General features: G+C 35.6%; 3 protein-coding genes, 1 long non-coding RNA gene and 1 other non-coding gene across 6 annotated transcripts; 4 read left to right on the top strand and 1 right to left on the bottom strand.

Annotated features, from left to right (window-relative positions):
* Positions 1-766: 766 nt before the first annotated feature.
* On the top strand, positions 767-3,780 carry LOC125223289 (scarecrow-like protein 13). The gene is made up of 2 exons (XM_048126374.1): positions 767-872; positions 1,814-3,780. The coding sequence occupies exon 2, from the start codon at positions 1,956-1,958 to the stop codon at positions 3,606-3,608; it is 1,653 nt and encodes a 550-aa protein (XP_047982331.1). The 5' UTR covers positions 767-872; positions 1,814-1,955; the 3' UTR covers positions 3,609-3,780.
* A 4,770-nt stretch (positions 3,781-8,550) lies between these two features.
* Positions 8,551-10,112, top strand: LOC125187828 (pumilio homolog 18-like). Its single transcript, XM_048084476.1, has 4 exons — positions 8,551-8,725; positions 8,790-9,198; positions 9,274-9,859; positions 9,933-10,112. The coding sequence occupies exons 1-4, from the start codon at positions 8,551-8,553 to the stop codon at positions 10,110-10,112; spliced, it is 1,350 nt and encodes a 449-aa protein (XP_047940433.1).
* A 323-nt stretch (positions 10,113-10,435) lies between these two features.
* TRNAT-AGU lies at positions 10,436-10,509 on the top strand. Its single transcript has one exon. It is a non-coding gene; the product is annotated as a tRNA-Thr (tRNA).
* A 95-nt stretch (positions 10,510-10,604) lies between these two features.
* LOC125216237 (pentatricopeptide repeat-containing protein At4g16470-like) lies at positions 10,605-14,033 on the bottom strand. 2 transcript variants are annotated; one of them, XM_048118012.1, is made up of 6 exons: positions 13,497-14,001; positions 12,202-13,160; positions 12,027-12,087; positions 11,320-11,464; positions 11,108-11,229; positions 10,605-11,031 (listed from the first exon to the last, which is right to left on the bottom strand). In XM_048118012.1, the coding sequence occupies exons 1-6, from the start codon at positions 13,844-13,846 to the stop codon at positions 10,776-10,778; spliced, it is 1,893 nt and encodes a 630-aa protein (XP_047973969.1). In that variant the 5' UTR covers positions 13,847-14,001; the 3' UTR covers positions 10,605-10,775. The 2 variants fall into 2 exon arrangements, with proteins under 2 accessions (XP_047973969.1, XP_047973890.1); XM_048117933.1 differs by lacking the exons at positions 10,605-11,031; positions 11,108-11,229 and having other exon boundaries at positions 11,378-11,464; positions 11,857-13,160; positions 13,497-14,033.
* A 3,985-nt stretch (positions 14,034-18,018) lies between these two features.
* LOC125218620 lies at positions 18,019-19,824 on the top strand. The gene is made up of 3 exons (XR_007175991.1): positions 18,019-18,343; positions 18,417-18,509; positions 18,796-19,824. It is a non-coding gene; the product is annotated as an uncharacterized LOC125218620 (long non-coding RNA).
* The last annotated feature ends 24 nt before the right edge of the window (positions 19,825-19,848 follow it).

Raw genomic sequence — 19,848 nt, forward strand, 5'->3', positions numbered from 1 at the left:
TTGGAACATAATTTCTATATGTTCTCTTTAACGCAACTAATTATATTCATTTTAATTCTTTGTCATTTAATAATTATTTTCTTCCATATTATACTCATAATTACAAAAATTTTAAAATAATTATTGTATTCTATTTGTTAATATAATTTATATTTCCGTGCCAATACACTTAATTTTACACTCTTCATCTACAGATATATCTCAAATTTTATTTTCATCAATCCATAATTAAATGTCTCATTTATTTAATACTACTTCCGTCCCTCAAATATTCTCCCACTCTGATCCGGCATGGGTTTTAAGAAATGTAATAAAAAGTGAGTAGAAAAAGTTAGTAGAATGTGGGTTCTACTTTTATAACTATTAGTTTTATAATAAAATGTGGGTAAGAATGGATTAGTGAAATATGAGTCAATTATTAAAAATAATAAAAATAAAATAAAACAAACTTACGAATGAAAATAAAAATGGAATAAACTTTTAGGGACGGAGGTGGTACTATTTCATATCATAGATCTGTGAATTCATTAGACTTACTAACTTTTTCACATGTTTTCATTATAGGAGGGAGGGGATGTTATTTAACAACGAAAACATAAATTGATAAAATGAATAATTTATCACACACGCACATGATGTGTAACGATCATTCAATCAGGGCAAGTCTACACGCCACTAGTGGCATTTTCGTAATAATTGAACAGGTGAAGGGCATCTTGAATGTTTTCCATCTATATAATTAATCTCACTTTTAATCCTCCATTTTATTCATCATTTCTTCTCAAAGCATCAAAAAGCAAAAACAGATTAAACAACTCCCTCTCTCATCCAAAACGATTCCAGCTGAAATATTCCACGCGCTACAAGTTCAGGTATGCTGTTTGAATGCAAACTTGTAATTCTTCATCCTATTTTTGGTTTGTGTATCCATGGATAAAATTTTCAACTGTATAGTATTTGTGATTTGCACTTTATGAGGATTGAAGAAGAAATTGAGATTTGGTGTTTTATGTTCTATGGATTTCTGTATGTTAATTTCATTTTTTTGTTTTTGCAGAGTTTTAGATCATGAGTTGCTTCTATTTTATGTTATTTTTGTTAGAATAGTGTAAAGCAGGCAACAACCGAAAGTTTACTTTTAGATTTTTATTCTTGTTCTTTCTTAGAAGATCGATCCGTGAGTTAAATAGGATATTTCATCTTATTCGAATCGGAATATGTTCTAGTTTTTGCAGTAATTTACATTTTATTGGTTCTATTAATTTATCTATTTGGGGAGTAGTAGTACTTTATAATCCATGGTTAAAGTCAAAGTGGCAAATTACGCAGAGAATTATTGGGGGTTTACTTTTTTATGATTGCTAGTTGTTCATCTGCATTTATGGTATTTAGTTTAAAGCTTAATTATGCTGGTACTTGAGCAAATAAATAGAGCAGCTTTGGGTTTAATGCTATTTTTCTCCCACAATAAGAAAATGAATACTGGTAGCAAATTATTGAAAGAACTCCTCTGTTATTTGGTTTTCCTTTTCTGGGATCTGGTAGTCTTTTTTAGCTTCATTATTGTCTCTAATAAACTTACTAAGACTCTACAGTATAAGGTTCTAATTGTGGAAGTGTGATTTAGGGCTGTGCAAGGCCTAAGAAATGTATTGTCTAAGCTGAATCAAGAACTTCTTTTGATGGAATACATAGACCTATTTGTAATTTCTATTAGAAAATTTATGGTTTTAGTGTTTTCTCCCCATCAAGGTCTCAAGTTTTGGAGTTAATGTAGCTAATATGGTTTTGTTGTTTCCTTTTGTGTCCGCAGGAGTTTTGCTATTAATTTAGGAGGAGATGCGTATTAGACGTCAATGACGTAACCCGTGAGTCATATCATTGTATCGTCTATCCACGTATACCTCACTGGAAGTGCCGTGTTGTTAAGCAAGTTGGCTGCAGTTTTCCTTCCGATGCAAACATCCCAAACATCTGCCTCTTTCCAAAGCTTTTACAATCAGCCTATGCAGCAGAATGACTCATACGGCAGTTCAACTTTTCAAGTTCTGAACAATGACTCGACTGGTAGCAGAAGCCAGGGAAATGAAGTTTCTTCCCAAACTTACCCTGATCAGTTCTTCACTCTAGAATCAACTCCAGCCATTGATTATACTACCTACAGTTCACCGTCAGCTATAAGTGTCTCTTCCAGTAGAAGTCCATTTTCTCCCCAGGGTTCTCTGTCATATGCATCCGATCTTTATCAGCCATCTGATAATACTTATGGTTCACCTCTGAGTGGGTGTTCTGGGGTCGATGATGAAAACAGATTGCTCCATGCGCTGTGGGTATTGAGGAACGAACTTCTGGGTCCTGAATCTGATACAGATGATAGTGGATCCTTCAACGGTGTAGTTTCACAACCTTCTTCCTTCACAAGATACAACAAAATCTTGGAAATGGCCCCTCATATGGACCTGAAACAATTGCTTATTGCCTGCGCTGAAATAGTATCAGAAGCTGATACCATATCTATGTCAGACAGACAGGTTGCGATATCGGCTGCAGAAGCTTTGATGGAGATTTTGGAGAAGAATGTTTCAGTGTCTGGTGAACCTGCACAAAGATTGGGTGCATACATGTTGGAAGGGCTAAGAGCTAGGCTGTTATCATCTGGAAGCATAATTTACAAAAAATTGAAGTGCAAAGAGCCAACAAGTTCGGAATTGATGTCGTATATGGGCGTGCTCTATCAAATCGTCCCGTACTACAAGTTTGCTTACATGTCATCAAATGTCATCATTGGGGAAGCCATGGAAAATGAAAACAGGATCCACATAATTGATTTCCAGATTGCACAAGGTAGTCAGTGGATGTCCTTGATTCAAGCTCTTTCGCGTCGGCCTGGTGGGCCCCCGTACATTCGCATCACCGGGGTTGATGATTCAGATTCAGCTCATGCCCGAGGCGGAGGACTCGAGTTAGTTGGTCAGAAGCTAGCACAACTGGCCCAGTCATGTGGGGTACCATTCGAATTTAATGGTGCAGCTATGTCGGGGTGCCAAGTTCAACTCGAGCATCTCAAAGTCCGGCACGGGGAAGCCCTGGCCGTAAATTTCCCTTACATACTGCACCACATGCCAGACGAGAGTGTGAGCACTACGAATCATCGCGACCGCCTCCTCCGACTAATCAAAAGCTTGTCACCCAAGATCGTGACCCTCGTTGAGCAAGAATCCAACACTAATACGTCTACTTTCACCCAGAGATTCATCGAAACCCTCGACTACTATACAGCAATGTTCGAGTCCATCGACGCAGGACGCCCGAGGGACGACAGACAGCGGATTAACACAGAGGAGCACTGCGTGGCAAAAGACGTCGTCAACATAATAGCTTGCGAGGGGGTCGAGAGGGTGGAAAGGCACGAGGTGTTCGGTAAGTGGAGGATGCGACTGGCAATGGCCGGATTCTCCCAGCTCCGGCTCAGCCCGTCGGTTAGCAACTCGGTGAGGGACATGATGAGAGAATATAGCTCAAATTACAGAACTGCGGAGCTCAGCGATGGTGCTCTGTATCTTGGATGGAAGAATAGACCTTTATCTACAGCTTCTGCGTGGAGATGAATAGTAATTCTTGTAGGTTTGTATTAGAGAGAGTCTACGTGTAAAGTGTGTTTTTTTATGGTGGTGTTGTAAGGCATCAGTGGCTATACCTGATTCCAGAACTTGACATTCTTTGCTACCTCTGTTTTTCTTTGTGACTTTCTTTATTTATTTTCAGTGAGTTTGTTTGTGACTTCTCTTCATTTAAAATATTTAGTTTTATTCTTTAGTTGGGACTTGGGAGGAGTGGAGGGCCTACTTTTGCCTCTGAAAGTACAATTATTCTTCACTTATCTGATGCTGTAGGCACAATTATTTGACTAAAATTATTTCTAATCCTTAACTTTTAGAATACCCTTTACTTAATTGTAGTACTACTATTTGTTACTCCTATGATGTAAATGTAGGAAGTTTTAGAGATGAAGTGTTATTTCTACGAGTTTCTAGTGTAACCAATATTTTTACAACTAGGCCAATCACTTTGACCAGTCCAACATAAATCTGTGCGTTACTTGAAATTGTTTGGACATAAAAAATCGTCGGACATCTACTGTAACAGCCCGCCATCCTAGGATACAATAAATGCGGCGACTGCTACCAAAACGGACTTAAAGAATTTAACATAGGCTAGGGTTTCATTTAAAGAGTTTTGACCAAAGTATTTAAAGGAACTATTAGAGCATTAAAACAACAACTTAACTTAGAAGTTTAAATAAGTAAAAGAAAGGTATCATAAATTACGATAAAAAATCTCAAGAGTATGACATAGTTTCCAAGATAAAAACCACAAGAAAGTCTAAGGCCTCTAAACCGAAAGGAAAGTGCAAAATATCCAATTAATACTAAAGTGTATTAAAAACTCAGCGGAAAACGACCAAGAGAAAGTGCAGCTATGTATGAAGACACAACTACGCTTGAAGTTCAAAAACATCCATCTTAATTAGTTAACATACTCAATACCCGCCACCGCTCGTCATCGTTCAACCTGCACGTAAGGAAAACACATGCATGGCTGAGTATTTTGAAATACTCAGTGAACTCGTTGCCAAAACATTTTATAAGTTATGCCACCCTTACCAAGTGAACTCGAGTTTTAAGCAGTCATAAGAGAATACCACGAGTATCACAAAATATATTTTCCATAGACTGGCCAGTCAAACAACTCCCCACTCATTTTCCACAATCACAACATTTCCATGGTGCAACGAAAGTGTGGCCACACTTTTCGCCCACGAGACCGGCCGACTAGCAAGGACGGCTCCCGATCTCCCGGTGTACACAGCCTGGTAGGGTTTGCGCCCCGTACTCAGACCCGAATTCGTTTAAACATATCCATAGTCCTATAGCCCAATGGAGCGAACTCTCAAACTGGGCATCAGACGCACAATATCACAACAAAACAGACATAGGCATGACATAACAGTTAAACCACCCTTATTTCTCCACATTCATAAATTTGCACATAAAAGAGTTTAAGAATAAAGCCCACCTCGACTGCTTAGATTTCAAGTATGTTCTTTCCCTTGTTATCCGGCTTCGCAACTGAGGTTTCACCTTTTAAATCACATAGGCATATATCACAAATCAGATTTAACACAAACTCCCAACTCATGCATGTCTCAACGTTTTTTCCCTTTTCCCACCGGTTTATCTTAGCATCATTAATCAATCAAAGTCATGTTCATCACATAAGTTCCATTCGCATCTCAACTCTAGATCTAACATCAACATGTGTCATACAAGAGTATTTTGCCATCATACACACACCACACAAACACCACACACACACGTGCATACACGCACACACACGCACATATACATACATATCTCCATATCCCCTTTATCCCACTTTCACTCAAACAAGATGCATGAGAGTCCAAGAATACCGATTAATCGGTTAGAAAGAAGAGGAATCGGTTAGAAAGGAGAAGATTAATATAAGAATACCTTATGAGAAAAACAAACGGTAGAAATTAAGTATTAGACTCGGTTCTTCAAGATTCTTGGATCAAACTTCGATTCTTCTTCAAAAGATGACAAAATATTGAAGAATAGAAGAAAAATTGGAGAGAGTGAGAGAGAAGAGAGGGGCGAAAATTATGGGGGCTAGGGTTAGGGGTTTCTCTTATTTATAGTGTTCAATAAGATCTTTAGGTAAATAAAAGAGAATATTTGGTAAGATATTATTCTCCACAATTAAATAAAACAAATATTGTGGAGTAGGGAAGAAGAAATAACAAAAATAGACTAGGGTATCAAGTATGGAATTTTCGAAATATATATGGCCCTTAATTAGCCAATATTTTGTTTTGGTATATTTTACGGAGTAGAATAAAATATCACGGAGCAAAATAAAAATAAAAATCCTCCCCCATTGGCATAGAAAATAGGCGTGTAATATGTGCGTTAAATAAGGCATGGATTTTTGAATATTAACTAAAATAAGATATGGCAAGATCTCTTGAGGTATGGAAAGATTTGGTAGAATAATTTAATTCTAGGTATGGAAGGAGATCAAATAATGGATCGAATAAAATAAAATAAATTCCTCTTTTCCCAAAGCTAGGTGATTTTCGAAAATCACCTTAATATTAATAGGGCTCGATTTTTCCCATTAAGAAATAGGGAAATAATTGGGTTTTGGATTTAATTTGGATAAATATCCCAAGAATTAAATTAAATTCGGAAAAATAGAATTCCCTCTCCAAGAGTCCAAGTATTCGAAAATCTCAAAAATTAGGTGGCTAGTATATATATGGAAATTTTCCCTAATATTCTCACTCACCCTTAAACAAATAATTCCCCTCATAATTTAATAAATCACATGCCACATCACCTAATTAACAAGTTTGACTTTTCAAACTTCCCGGTCAAAGAAACTCATGCAATAAATTCATTTATCAAATAATTCACATCTCCCACGTCATCAATAATAAATTCTAGGGCTCTAAAATTAGGGTTCGGAAATTTGGGATGTTACATTTACACTGCTATGCACTGAAAAATTGACTGATTCGACCATGAACAGATCTACAGTTGCACTTGTTATCTTTTTAAAGTTGATTACTGAAAAATCAACAATGAATTTGATGACTTGGAATTGGATTAACAAAGTTGAAATTGCGAGTGAAAGAGTTCATTATTGGATATAATGATTTGGATTTATAACTATCAAAGTTGTTATACTGAAGAGATTTGATAAAAATTTTGACCATACTTATTACTATCTGTTATTTAAAGTAATAGGTAAACTTGTAGATTTCTTGGCAATTTTTAAAGTTGAATTTGTAATGAAATTTTTTTTATATAATATACGGTGCTAGGGACAGGGTATTCCGATACGATAGATCAGTTCAATCAATTTAATAATCGATACCTTCGCTGATTCACTTATTAATATTAATTTAGTTTTAAAACTTTGAATTAATACAAGTAATTGTTATCACGTTTTTCAGATTCCAATTATTTGGTAGAGTACTTATATTTAGTAGCTGGCAGTCTATAACGATTTTTTTAATAATCTCGGCAAAACAGCGTTTTCAGCATGGGCTTAGCTAGGCTATTTCAGGGACTTTCAGCATTACTCCATATTCCATGGTTATCAAAACACTCAATAAATGTTTGAATTCATGATTAATAATTATTTAAACTTTTTTATTCTTAATGAGACTTAAAAACCATAAGAATATAAGATTGTCTATGTGACTAAACAAATGTACTTCAATTTCTTTTAACTCACTATTTTAACAAAACGTATTAATCCAACTATTTTGCTATATGCATATATTTTCAATGAAAAAACATGAAACCTTCAATTCACGAAATTGATAAGAGTGTGATAGATTTTAAAAAAAATATGATCTATTAATTAATATACAAAATTATAACTAATCAAGAATTTTCACGACTTGCTTTAACCTAATTAAGTATGTTTCTTTTATGTCTTAATTATGTCATTATCGATATCTATATAGTTGTTGGCACATGCTACAAATTTGTTTTGCATGTAGTAACGACAACTACGTCACATCTTAATTTGTGTAAATTTAATGATGTGAAAACTTGAGATGTGGAGTATATTATTCCCAAGCCACCTAGACGTTATTTTTCTTGTTTTATTCAACTTGTTTAAAAACACTTAAATAATGTTACTTTGATTGGATTATAAGATATCTTAATGATCTATCATGCTATTAAATTTATGCAATTATTCTTAGAGATGGTAATTGAGAGAGGAGAGGTTCAGAGTACCGTGCATATTGAGAAAGTTATAGGAATAGAAGATTGTGTTTGTATTTCTCTGTTTATGTTTTACAATGTGATTCAACACCTTATTGTATAGGTGTGAAGATAGACTATCTATGGAAAACACAATCAATTGTAATCAATCTATCCTAGGACAATAATGCAATCAATTATTCTCCCTTTATCCTCTCAATCTTCTCTTATTCTCTCAATCTTCTCTCCATTTGATATGCTTGACAAGTATATCACTGATAAATTTAAATTTATGTATTACTAGTACTATATATACGTATATTCTACAATTTATGATATATTGTATATGTATATCTTCCAGCTGAGAGAGAGTAAAATAGATACCACACATAGTATTAAATTAACATTTACTCTATCACGAGTTTGAGTCGTCTACAAATACAACTCCAAATTGGTTTTTAAAAAATATTCCAAATTAAATTTTGTTAACTTCCAACTTACCATCTTTATAAAATCGAAGTAAAAAGAAAAGTTTCCATACTATAAGTAGAAGTTGAGTGTGAACATAACTCAACTTCGAATCCCACAAAAATAGGAATTAACGGTCATCTCCATCTCCGCAAAACCTCCACTCCTTCTTCCTCAATTCATCACAGTCAAAGCCCTAATCCCAATCACATTCAAATTCACAACCAAACATCTCTATTTAACCAATCCTTCCTCCTCCAAATATTTCCTCATCATCATGGATCCTTCTCCCTCTCCCAGCATGGACAATCCAACTCCCAATCATGCCCAAAAACACCCCAGAAATTTATTCCTCCGTTTTGGGAATTTCAAGATGTACAGCGACGGCAATTTGGAATTGGCAGCCCCCACCTCCACCGCCGCCGCTGATAAATCTTGTTTGCCGGAGAAAGGTGAAATTCACTTTAACCTTTCATCAATTTAGGGTTTTGTTAACTGATTTTCTTGATTTTGTAGGACTAGAGTTTGACCTCATACCAGGGGTTTTGCCTCCATCAACGGCCAAGAACAACCAACTCTTTCTTGATCAAGACTCAAGCTTTATCCCTAATAATGGATTCAGTTCGATCACAGGCAATGTGGTCTACACAGGCTTCGACGTTGGATCAACGAGCAACGTCGAATCCGGGCCCCAATTCGACCTAACTTGGCTGCAAGAGCTTCTCAAGAGAGGAGACTATGTGGAAATAAACAGCCTTCTCTTGATCATGCAGGGCTCCTATCTCCAACTCATGACGGACCAATCCCTCTCCATCGTCTTCAAAAAGCTCGTTGGCGCGTGTCGTGGCAATCAGTTGGACTTGATCGTCGAAGACGTGTTGCTGTCAAGCCAATCCTTCATCAATGCTGCATTCTGCAAACAAGGGTTTGTTAATTTAATTTGTTGTTTTTCACTTCCAATTAACTATCCCTTCCTCTAATAGCATTGTGATTTCGACAGAGCAAGTTCGATTTGCAAGCTCATCAAAAGGGTGAAGAATCCAAGCCATGCCTTAGCCATAACAAAGATTTTCTCCACTCAGTTTTGGGCCATCATGACTGATGACACAGCAACATCAGTGATGCAGACTTGCTTTGATTGCTTCCATCAGCCTAACAAAGTTTTATATGAGCAAGCAATACTCTACTGCCAAGAGCTAGCCAAGGATAAAGTGGGATGCATATCACTAAACGAGCTAATCGAAAAAATCAGTGGGGAGGAGAGGCAAAGGCTTCTCAAAGCCATAGCAGCTTGCTCGGTTGAGCTCTCGTTCCATGAGTACGGGAACTATGTCGTGCAGAGCCTTCTCGCCTTGAAGAAAGAGCCCCAGGTGAGTTCGTCGGTGGTGCTAGGCCTTCGAGGGAGGATTGTGGAGCTCTCTCAGCAGAGAGGAGGGAGCCATGTGGTGGAGAAGTGCATGATGGCTTCAGATCTTGGATTAGTGTATGTGGTGAAGGAAATCATTATAACACCTCGAGCATCACTGCAGCTTGCTCAAGATCTGTATGGGAACTATGTCATTCAAAAGGGTTTAAAGGAGACTAAGGTACTATTCTTGTTGTCACAATTTACCTAACAATCATTGAAATTTTTTGATGATTGGAATGTGTTGATTGAAGGTACGCAGGCTTGAGTGGCTGTGCGAGCTTCTGATGAAGTCTCTAGAGCCTTACAGAAGAGAGTTGAACCAGACGAAGGGCGGGAAGATTGTGCTCGGGTTCTTGAAGGATGAGGGTGCCATCAAAGGGCCAACAACCACTGCATACAAGAAAAATAATTTGGTTTGGAGAAGGTTGTAGCTGTAATGGGATTCTTGTCTATCCATGTAGCTCTTAAATGTAGTAATTTTTTCATACTGTATGCTGAGATTCTCATGTAGGTATTTGTATAAAATGATACTACCATTTTTTGTGCAATTGGTTTTCCAAATTAAGATTTTATTTTCTTTGATAAGTTACATTTTTAACAAAATTATTGAAATAACTGATTGTTTATGTATTCAGATATCTATGAAATAAATTTACATACATTGATTATAGTATGATTCCTAAGGTATCAGTAACATCAAGTATAACTGTTCCAAATATATTAAAATCAAAACATTATAGTACCCGTCAGCAAGGCTTTCATAGCTCAGTTGGTTAGAGCACCCGTTTAGTAAGCGGGAGGTCTTGAGTTCAACTCTCAATGAAAGCAATAAATCTAAAAATTTATGTTTTGTTGATAATGTGGTAATCTAAATTTTTTTTTCTATACTGATTAAAGAGGGGAGGAGATAATTCGAGAGTATGGAAAGCTCAAATATGTTGACAATAATTAAGCACTAATAATACATAGTATGTAACATAGTTATTCATAGCTACTACTACTAATACTACATACTAATCAGATTAATACAGGCAGAGGCAGATGTTTGTGAATTGAAAACACCAGAAATCACGAAAAAGATCAGAGGCGAAGGCCTATAAAACCGAGCTAATCTTGAGGTTGTGAGAGTCGAGCACAGCTTTGGTAGCCTCTTTAACCACTTGTCCGCTTACATAGTGGTTGCGGCAAACAGGCATATATACATCTGCCCCAGCAATAACTTCTGTTTTCGTCTCATCCGTCTTCCTCAGTGTAAACAGTGCCCGTTTACCACATACCTCGCACCGGGCACTAAGTTTGGTAACTGAATCAGCAATGGGGATCACATCGAGTACTGATCCGAAGCTCCTTCTACAAACAACAATACACAAAATGTAAGAGAAGGTAGCCTTCGTTACTAGTCTTATAGTCAAAGATAAAGCACCACCTTAAGTAATCACCATCCAAACCAGCTATTATTACAGTCTTCCCATCATGATCTGCAGCTTTGCAGCAGAAGTCGTACAAGTCTTCGAAAAACTGAGCCTCATCGATACCAATCACGTCTAGCTGTTTGTTAGGAAAAGAGTGGATATTAGCTAACATGTAGGAATTGTAGAGTATTTCTAGGTCAAAGAAATAGAATGAAGAAGACCAGACCTTATCATACAATTCAGCACCCAGCTTTTCTCGAACTGATGAGAGATTCGCTAAAGGTAAGCAGGGCAACTTTTCTCCATCATGCGTCACAATAGAATCTAACGCATACCTATTGTCTTTGTTCGATTTTATTACGGCTACATTTCTGCAAAATCATAACCCCAACTAAGATTTGATACAACAATATAAGGAAAAGATAGGTTCACACAGAAAAGGATGAAATCAATTTCAAAATATGCATAAAAGAGGAATAATGAACCACCAAAAATGAAGAAAGATGTGTCAAGTCAAAGTCATCAGATAAAGGGTTCATTTCCTGTGCACCCCTACCTTTATATACTGTGCACCGTGTTGTCCTTATGCGGAAAGTTTGTATTTCTTCTTAACATAGTAGTCCAATTGTCCGTATTGATTAGTTGTTAACCAAAAATACAGCACATCCATCTAACATTTCCATGTCTCACTACTGATGAGCCATGGGCATATATGCTACTGAAAAATTGTAGCTCAAATCTGATCACCTTACGAACTACTTACTATAATTTTACTCCAATTCAATACTGAAGTCCGCAGCATCGATGACATCTTTCATAATAAAGGCTAATTCTCTAATCAGCCAATGAATCTGTTCTGTCTCACTATGAGTATTATGTCCCATAAAGAAGAAATGGGCCTCCTTTCGTATCTCTATCATGCTATGGCCAGGCTCCTTTTTTATCCCTGACCCCTTCATTACCCTCCGAACCTCTGCGACATTCTTCCATAAACCAAACGTTGCATAAGCATTAGACAGGACTACATACTTTCCAGCATTTTCGGGTTCTAACTCAAAGAAGTTCTTCGCAGCAAGTTTCACCATATCCATATTTCCATGAATTTTACACGCACCAAGTAAAGCACCCCATACTGCTGGGTGCTCTTTATAAGGTGATGTTTGGACGAATTCATAAGCCTCCTCTAACCTACCAGCACGGCCTAAAAGATCAACCATGACAGCATAATGCTTTCCTCTTGGCTGAACACCATGGTCTCTCATCATTGAAGAAAAGTATTCCCACCCTTTATCCACCAGCCCTCCATGGCTGCATGCGGAAAGTACAGCAAGAAATGTGATTTGGTTTGGTTTGACACCTTCATTTATCATCTGATGAAAAAAATCCAAAACCTCAGATACTCTTCCATTGAGGCCATATCCAGATATTAATGAAGTCCATATTATCACATTCCTGTCCAAAGACGTATCAAATACCCTAAACCCATCAAAAGGGCTGCTGCATTTGAAATACATATCCATAAGTGCACTATTAACTACAATGTTGCCGTTAATTTGACTCTTAATCAGTACGCCATGGGCGAGTTTTCCCTGTTCCAGGATAGCTAGGGAAGAACATGCCCTAAATACAGACGCAAAGGTGTACTGATCAGGCATCCAACCAAGCTGCCTCATCCTGTGATACAGACTCAAGCCCACCTCGTCCATCCCCTTTTGCACGTATCCTGCAATTAATGCATTCCACGAAATCAAATTTCTCGTTTGCAACATGTCAAAAAGTACGTGTGCTGAACCCAAATCTCCAGACTTTGCATACAGGATCAGGATCTTGATCTTTAGATACTCATTAGGAATAAATCCAAAGGCCACCATTTGCCAATGAATCCTTCTTCCCTGCTTATATTCCTTCCTAAATATGCATTCTTGCAAGACAAGTGAATACGTGTCGGAATGTACTTGCATTCCCGTGCAGCATAATATTCCAACAGCTTCTTTAACTCTCCCGATGAAACAGAGATCCTTCAATGTTCTATCCAACTGGCCGGAATTCCCTATGTTACCCTGAAATCTGGGGATATCTCAATAGTGACAATTAATCCAACCTTTAAACTCAAAATAGCATCAAATCCTAGCTTCTGAACTGAAGTATAAGACTCCAAACTTAAGGAACGCCCACAGCAAGTAACGGGCGGGACCATTGGGTGTTTACTATCAATTCTACAACCCTCAAGGTCCAACACAGCTCAGAAATTAATCTCTCTTTGGTGAAAATTTGCAGGCCAATTGGAAAAAAAAAATGAGCCGATTGCAAAAACGCAATAATTGGTTAACTAAATCAGCAAAGTTGACAAATTTAACAACTAGTATAACAATAAAAGCCAACAAGGAAGGATATCAATCGAACCTGCCATTACTGCTCTCGGACTTCATTCTCTTGAGGAGGGTGGTGGTCTTCCCGGCGAACATGGGCCCCACAATCACATGAATCTCACCGGATGAACGGCCATCGGTGCATAATCCTCGACTTTGACTGCTACTGCTAGACTCTACATTTGCATAATTACCAACTGAATTGACCGAAAATATGGCCGGATAAAAATTAGGGTTTTTGGAGGGGTTAATATTGGTCCTTTTGCGAAGAAGAGTGGAAGGTCTGGAATGGAAGTAGAGGTTGAAAGAAGCTGCGGCAGCGACGGAATTGGAGAAGGATGGACTGATAGCGAGGAGTGATTTCATTCTACAAATTTTAATCATTTATGATTGCAGTGTGTGAATTGATGTGGGAATTTCTCAGAGAAATGGTGATTGATTTGTATGAATCATTTGATAGTATGGAGACATGGATGTGTTTGAGGGTTTTGGGTGAAACCAAAGGGGTTTTAGGGGCTAGGGTTTTTGGAAGAGTCACAATATCGTTTTTTTTTAATTTATCATTTTTTATTTAAATTTTAGTATTGTACTAGTATCAATTCTAAAAATCAAATATTTTCTAAAACCATTTAAAAATTTACTTGTTTATTTTATTTTTTGTTAGAATTAAAGGCTCAATTGATGAGCAACATGTAAAACACAAAAGTTCAGCAATAAAAAAATGAAATACTAATACATTTCTCGGTTGTATATCACCTTAGTAGCAATCGACAAGATTATCGGCTTCTTCCTTCCTATTTGTGAACTTTAATCAGAAGTCCCTCCATAAATCCTCAACCCATGTCTCCATAAAATGAACTTTTTCTTGACTTTCCACTTCGATCCATTTTCTGGAAAGCAACTCTATTTTTTTAGTCATCAATCATGCAAAGTGCAAACATATAAAAAAAAGATGTCCAAACCTTCTTGTCAAATCTGAAAAATGGGCCTCTCATTCAACTTTGAGGTTCCAGCTATTGTAATATTAATATAAAGCCACAAACTATTGGAATGTCTACGCTCAAATATGTTCCATTTCCTATTTGCAAAAAAGTAAAAACACAATATCATGGGTTACTTCTTTGCTAAAAGTGATCTCAACCCAAATGCTTGGATACCTTATTTCTTCATTCTTGTAGATTACCTTTACCTAATGTGACTAATATTATGGTCTGAAGTCACAATTTTCTTCCATAAAGATTTCTTGTCCTCCACAATAATTCTTTATTCTGATGTAATGCCAATCTAAAATTTTGACCAGATAATTTTTTATACTACTAAAAGACCCATAAAAGTCATTAAATACCCCATTCTCGATGCATAAAAATTAATACTCTCTCATTATTACTCCATTAACACATTAATATATTTGTCTATTAATTGCTGGCTAAGGTTCCACTTGGTAGTTGGAACAGGCTATCATTAAAAAACTTGATTTTTTACAATGAGACATTAATTCATTGAGAATTTCAAATAGTGAAATAACATAACGATGATAACACTAGTAATGTAATTACTGTTATTAATTAACAACGATAATACTAATTCTAAAGCAGATGAATGAAGTTATAATAATTCCACCATATTGGTAAGTGGTAAAGGCGGCGAATTTCATATGTGAAACATTTTCAACCACCCGTTGCAAATTTGGTGTATATTAGTTGGACGATGATGGAATAATTCTAACAACAGATTTAATTATATTATGAAATAAAGAATATTCTAATTTTTATATTAACAGGCATTCATTTGGCCAAAGTCTTTCACTTTTAGCGTGTTGACTCATACTATTAGCATTACTATTTTCATTTTAATATTAAGAACATGTGTAGCTTAATTCAAATTTCATCTCTAATTATTAAAGTAGAAGAATTAAAGTTAACATGGACTATGTAAACAAAAAAAGTTAATATGGACTCATGATCTTAATTATTATGTATATTTCAAATTCATAATTGTTTCTAGTATTATTATATTTTAAAAAAAAGACATGGTTCCCAATTCACTTCTTTTTTTTTTTACAGCATCAAATTAAGTACTCATTTTCTAATTTGTCACTATTTCCATTAATATATGGCTAGCATCTTTCTTTCTCAACTCAAACTCATATCGAGCTCAAAATAATATTCCCTTCATCAATTATTAAGTGATTTGTATTTATTTTTTAGACGTCCAAGATTATTTCAATGTATAAATGAATTTTCACAGATAGACAAAGACAAAGCATATAATTACTTTCTTTATATGACAAAAGTGCCGCCATTAATTAAGATCAATGTTTTATTTTATGGACTATAGATTTATAATAAGATTTAATGTATGAAGACGTAGTACATGTGGACTCAGCATCATCTTGGAAATTATCAACATTAATTAGATGAAATAAATCTGCCATCTTAATTGTATATACAGTTAATATAATAGAGATGGTGATGGCTTATCTCGATTCGATTCCCTCTGTTCTTCACACACCTCTCGCACTCTACTTTAATAAAATTAAAAAAATATATAAACCATTATACCTATTTAAAGTGGGAAATAAAGCTGACCGTCAAATTATCAAATTTCTAGTATTATATTTTTTATCACTAGTTTAAAGTACTTTTTATTTGTATTTTAGAACTAGTACTTGTTTAATTTATTTCAACAGTACATGATGGTGAAACTGAGCGAGTAGCATTATCTAGTGCTTATCATAAGATGTTTTGCATATAATTAAAAAATTGAGGATTTTTTTTGGTATTTTAAAATTTTGACAACCGTAAAAACTAAAGACATCTTTATTACAAAGTGAAATTGAAACATATTCAATATAACATAACTCATAGTAATGTTTTATTTGTAATTCGTAGTCTCGATTGTTAATTACGGAGTAGTAGTTTTTTACCATTCTAAACTTCAAAGTTTTATGTTAATTAATGTAATTCACAATGTCACATAGTTGGGGTTGTGAATTAATGTTTTTATCTATAACTCACAACTTCGAATCATTACACTTGTGAATTGATTAATTTTTACCTTAGTACAAATTGGTTGATAATTGCCTTTTTATCATTTTGATGTTTTTTTTTTCTTTCTTTTTAAAATAGACATAGTGAGTGACCAACTTGTCTCAAATTGAAGCATGTGACATTAGTGCCTTGCCTCCAAATGAAGCAAGCATGTCTGTTTATTTTCTAATGTCTTGCGTTACATATATTTTACTCTTTTCTCCTTTTAGTATACCCAAATAAATTTGTGTGATATCTACATTTTCTAAACCAATGCAACTCCCAGACATCCATCATATCAATATAGGTAATTCTTTGTTATGTTCAACATGATATTTCAATATTAGTTTCGATCATATCAATAAATTAGGGTGTACTCCAAGTGCACTAGGCTAGCCCTATGCAATATAAACGTCGTCTACAAGATATTAGTGTAATTAAACTTACTCCCTCCATCCGCGAATAGGAGTCTCGTTTTTTCATTTTAATCCGTCCGCGAATAAGAGTCTCGGTTCACTTTTACCATAAATAATAATAGGTTCTCACATTCCACTAACTCATTTCACTCACATTTCATTTAAAACTAATATATACAAGTGGGATCATTACTCAATTAACTTTTTTCCATCCACTTTTCTTTAATATTTCTTAAAACCCGTGCCGTCAAGGAATAGGACTCTGAATGGCGGACAGAGAGAGTAGAGTATGATTTTACTTTTGATCAGTCCTACTTAACAAGAAATAACTATGTACCATATCAAAAGAAGTGAATTGAGAACAAAGTATATAGAATAAAAATTGGAAAAGAGAAAGTACAGTAGGATAACGAATGAAATAAATAATTGAAGAATGGGTTAAATAGGGAAGAAAATAAATGGATTTGGATCCCCTGCTGTGGCTCCAAGCACAGCAGGGGCTGCTGTTACACACACCAAATTTTTTAAAATAAAAAAAGTTAATATTTTATATATTATTTTAATGTTATAATTTATTATATAAAAATTGGCTGTACGTAACCGCAGCCCCTGTTCTTGGAGCCATAGCAGGGGATCCAAACCCAAAATAAATAGTAGTACTAAGAAAGATAAATGGATAAATGCATTGTTATTTTTGCTATAAAAAATGATTCAATTATAGAGATGATCCAAAAAAACGAATACAGAGTAGTAGGAGTACTATACTAGTACTCAATTAAAGTAGGGCGTACCAACGAATATCCAACTTATACTCTCAATGCACGAAAAATAATCTTATATTTCTTTTTTTATTTTGGAATGTCCATAAAAAATTATCTTATTTAAAAAATGGAAAATTCATTTATTATACTTTACCCACTTTTTTATCTTCTCTTTCATAGTTGTTCACACGACAATTTAGCATCCACGTAATTTATATTACTATATTAATATAGAATTAATTAGAAATAGAGTCGTCACCGCTTCCATCTTCTCGTCTCCTACATTTCTTACATCACAGAGGATAGCCAAAGAGCGCGCTCTCTCTCTCTCTCTCTCTCTCTCTCACACACACACACACAATAATATATACAGAATATGTCGACTCCAATAGTTACCCGTTTAGCCACATTTTGGATGTGAAAATCGATCTCCACTGGCCACACTCTCTCTATCACAAATCAAACAATAAATAATAGAAATAAATAAATAAATACACACACAAATTTATATATATATCATCTCTTGCAATTCTAGCAAGGACTGAATTTTACTAAACAAGAAAAAGAAAAGGAGAAGAAAAGAAGAGGGCCTGAATTCAGCCCTCTGCTTCCCTATCTATGCCTCCTCTCAGATCTTGAATTCAATCCCTTTTTCATCTGGGCTTCCACTCTTCCGTAAATACTCGCTCCACATCGATCTCCCTTGCTCATTCCATCTCAAAGTTTGATTCTTTTTACTCCTTTTCAGGTGGGTTTTGGATTGCGCCTGCTTTTGGTTTTCGATCTGTCGAACACAGCAGATTGCCTATTTTTTTAATCTGAGTAGGTTTGTTGCTTTAAGGTATGCTTTTCTTGACTCATCCGCATTATGATTGTATTCCTTTGCTGTTAATGAATGATTCTGTATTGATTGAGCTGCCTAATATATCGAATTTGATTGTCACATCATCTGTTTACTGATCTAGCTTCACTTGACGGTGGATCCCTCTCTATCTTGTTCAGTTTATTGAGTTTGTTTGATTCCTTTTTTGTTGGTGATTATGGATATATGCGTGTGTATTGATGTGTATGGATGAAGTGATGATGTTTTTTGGATTAGGATTATTGACTGTTTGATTGGAGATCAGGTAATTTGCTATAATGGAAATGGAGCCTGGAAAGCTTTTCATTGGTGGGATTTCATGGGACACCAGTGAGGAGCGATTGAGGGAGTATTTTCAGACTTTTGGTGAAGTAGTTGAAGCGGTGATCATGAAGGATCGCACCACTGGCCGTGCTCGCGGCTTTGGTTTCATTGTTTTTGCTGATGCTTCTGTTGCTGAGAAAGTTGTCAAGGAAAGGCACGTCATAGACGGAAGAACTGTAAGTTGTGATTGCTTTGCTGTTTGTTTGCCAATGACATTTCATAAGATCGTCAACTTATTGGTGAAGTTTTTCGTTTGTCATATATCTGACATATTTGTTATAGGCAATACATGCGATCCAGTCAATACCGTTTCATAAGATTACCAACTTATTGGCGAAGGTTTCTCGAATGCCTTAAATCCGATATGTTTATTGCCAATGGCAATACATAGAAACGTTCAATTTGATACAATAACTATAGATAACAAATAAATAAACTTCCTGTTAGTGCAATGTATGGTGTTTGATTACTTTTTCTTTGGATCTCGTGACTACGTGCATATGATGGCATTTTAATTGTTTTATACGGCGTTTTATTACTTTTTCTTATGATGTACTGTATGATGTCATTTTAATTGTTGTATGCTGTCTTATGAGCCAAGACAATGCAGATTCATAAATGACATTCGTCGCTAATGTTTTAGCAGTTGTGATGGGACTGAACGGAGTATGTATTTAGTAAAAAAGCCTTTGGAAGAGATAGTCCGTCTTTCAAAACAAATGATTTTTTGACTGTTCAGGAAATAGGTAAAGGCTAGGAAGCAAGAAACAATATTCGGCTAAATTGCTTCTATTAGGCTAAGCTAGCAGGTTTTAGCTTGTTTAAACAGCAATCAACCTATTTCTTAAACATATGATGGTGCTAAGGGTCTAAGATATGAAGAACATGGATAAATTATGAGGAATTTCAGAGATTTGAAGGGACTGGAATGCACCGCACCAAGTGCTTTCGTCATTTAGTTTACTTAGCTCTTCCGTCATAGAACACAATTTAT

This window comes from Salvia hispanica, chromosome 1 (assembly GCF_023119035.1).
Source record: "Salvia hispanica cultivar TCC Black 2014 chromosome 1, UniMelb_Shisp_WGS_1.0, whole genome shotgun sequence".
Lineage (NCBI taxonomy): Eukaryota > Viridiplantae > Streptophyta > Magnoliopsida > Lamiales > Lamiaceae > Salvia > Salvia hispanica.

What these genes read in the sequence shown, in the direction of transcription:
- LOC125216237 (XM_048118012.1), bottom strand. Translation starts at nt 13,846, where the DNA reads ATGATTAAAATTTGTAGAATGAAATCACTCCTCGCTATCAGTCCATCC. An exon ending in GGGTGCTTTACTTGGTGCGT is followed by an intron (nt 12,088 to 12,201) that starts GTAAAATTCATG and finishes ATGCAACGTTTG; the next exon opens with GTTTATGGAAGAATGTCGCA. An exon ending in GTGCTGAATTGTATGATAAG is followed by an intron (nt 11,230 to 11,319) that starts GTCTGGTCTTCT and finishes CCTAACAAACAG; the next exon opens with CTAGACGTGATTGGTATCGA.
- LOC125187828 (XM_048084476.1), top strand. Translation starts at nt 8,551, where the DNA reads ATGGATCCTTCTCCCTCTCCCAGCATGGACAATCCAACTCCCAATCAT. An exon ending in ATCTTGTTTGCCGGAGAAAG is followed by an intron (nt 8,726 to 8,789) that starts GTGAAATTCACT and finishes TTGATTTTGTAG; the next exon opens with GACTAGAGTTTGACCTCATA. An exon ending in AGGGTTTAAAGGAGACTAAG is followed by an intron (nt 9,860 to 9,932) that starts GTACTATTCTTG and finishes TGTTGATTGAAG; the next exon opens with GTACGCAGGCTTGAGTGGCT.
- LOC125223289 (XM_048126374.1), top strand. Translation starts at nt 1,956, where the DNA reads ATGCAAACATCCCAAACATCTGCCTCTTTCCAAAGCTTTTACAATCAG.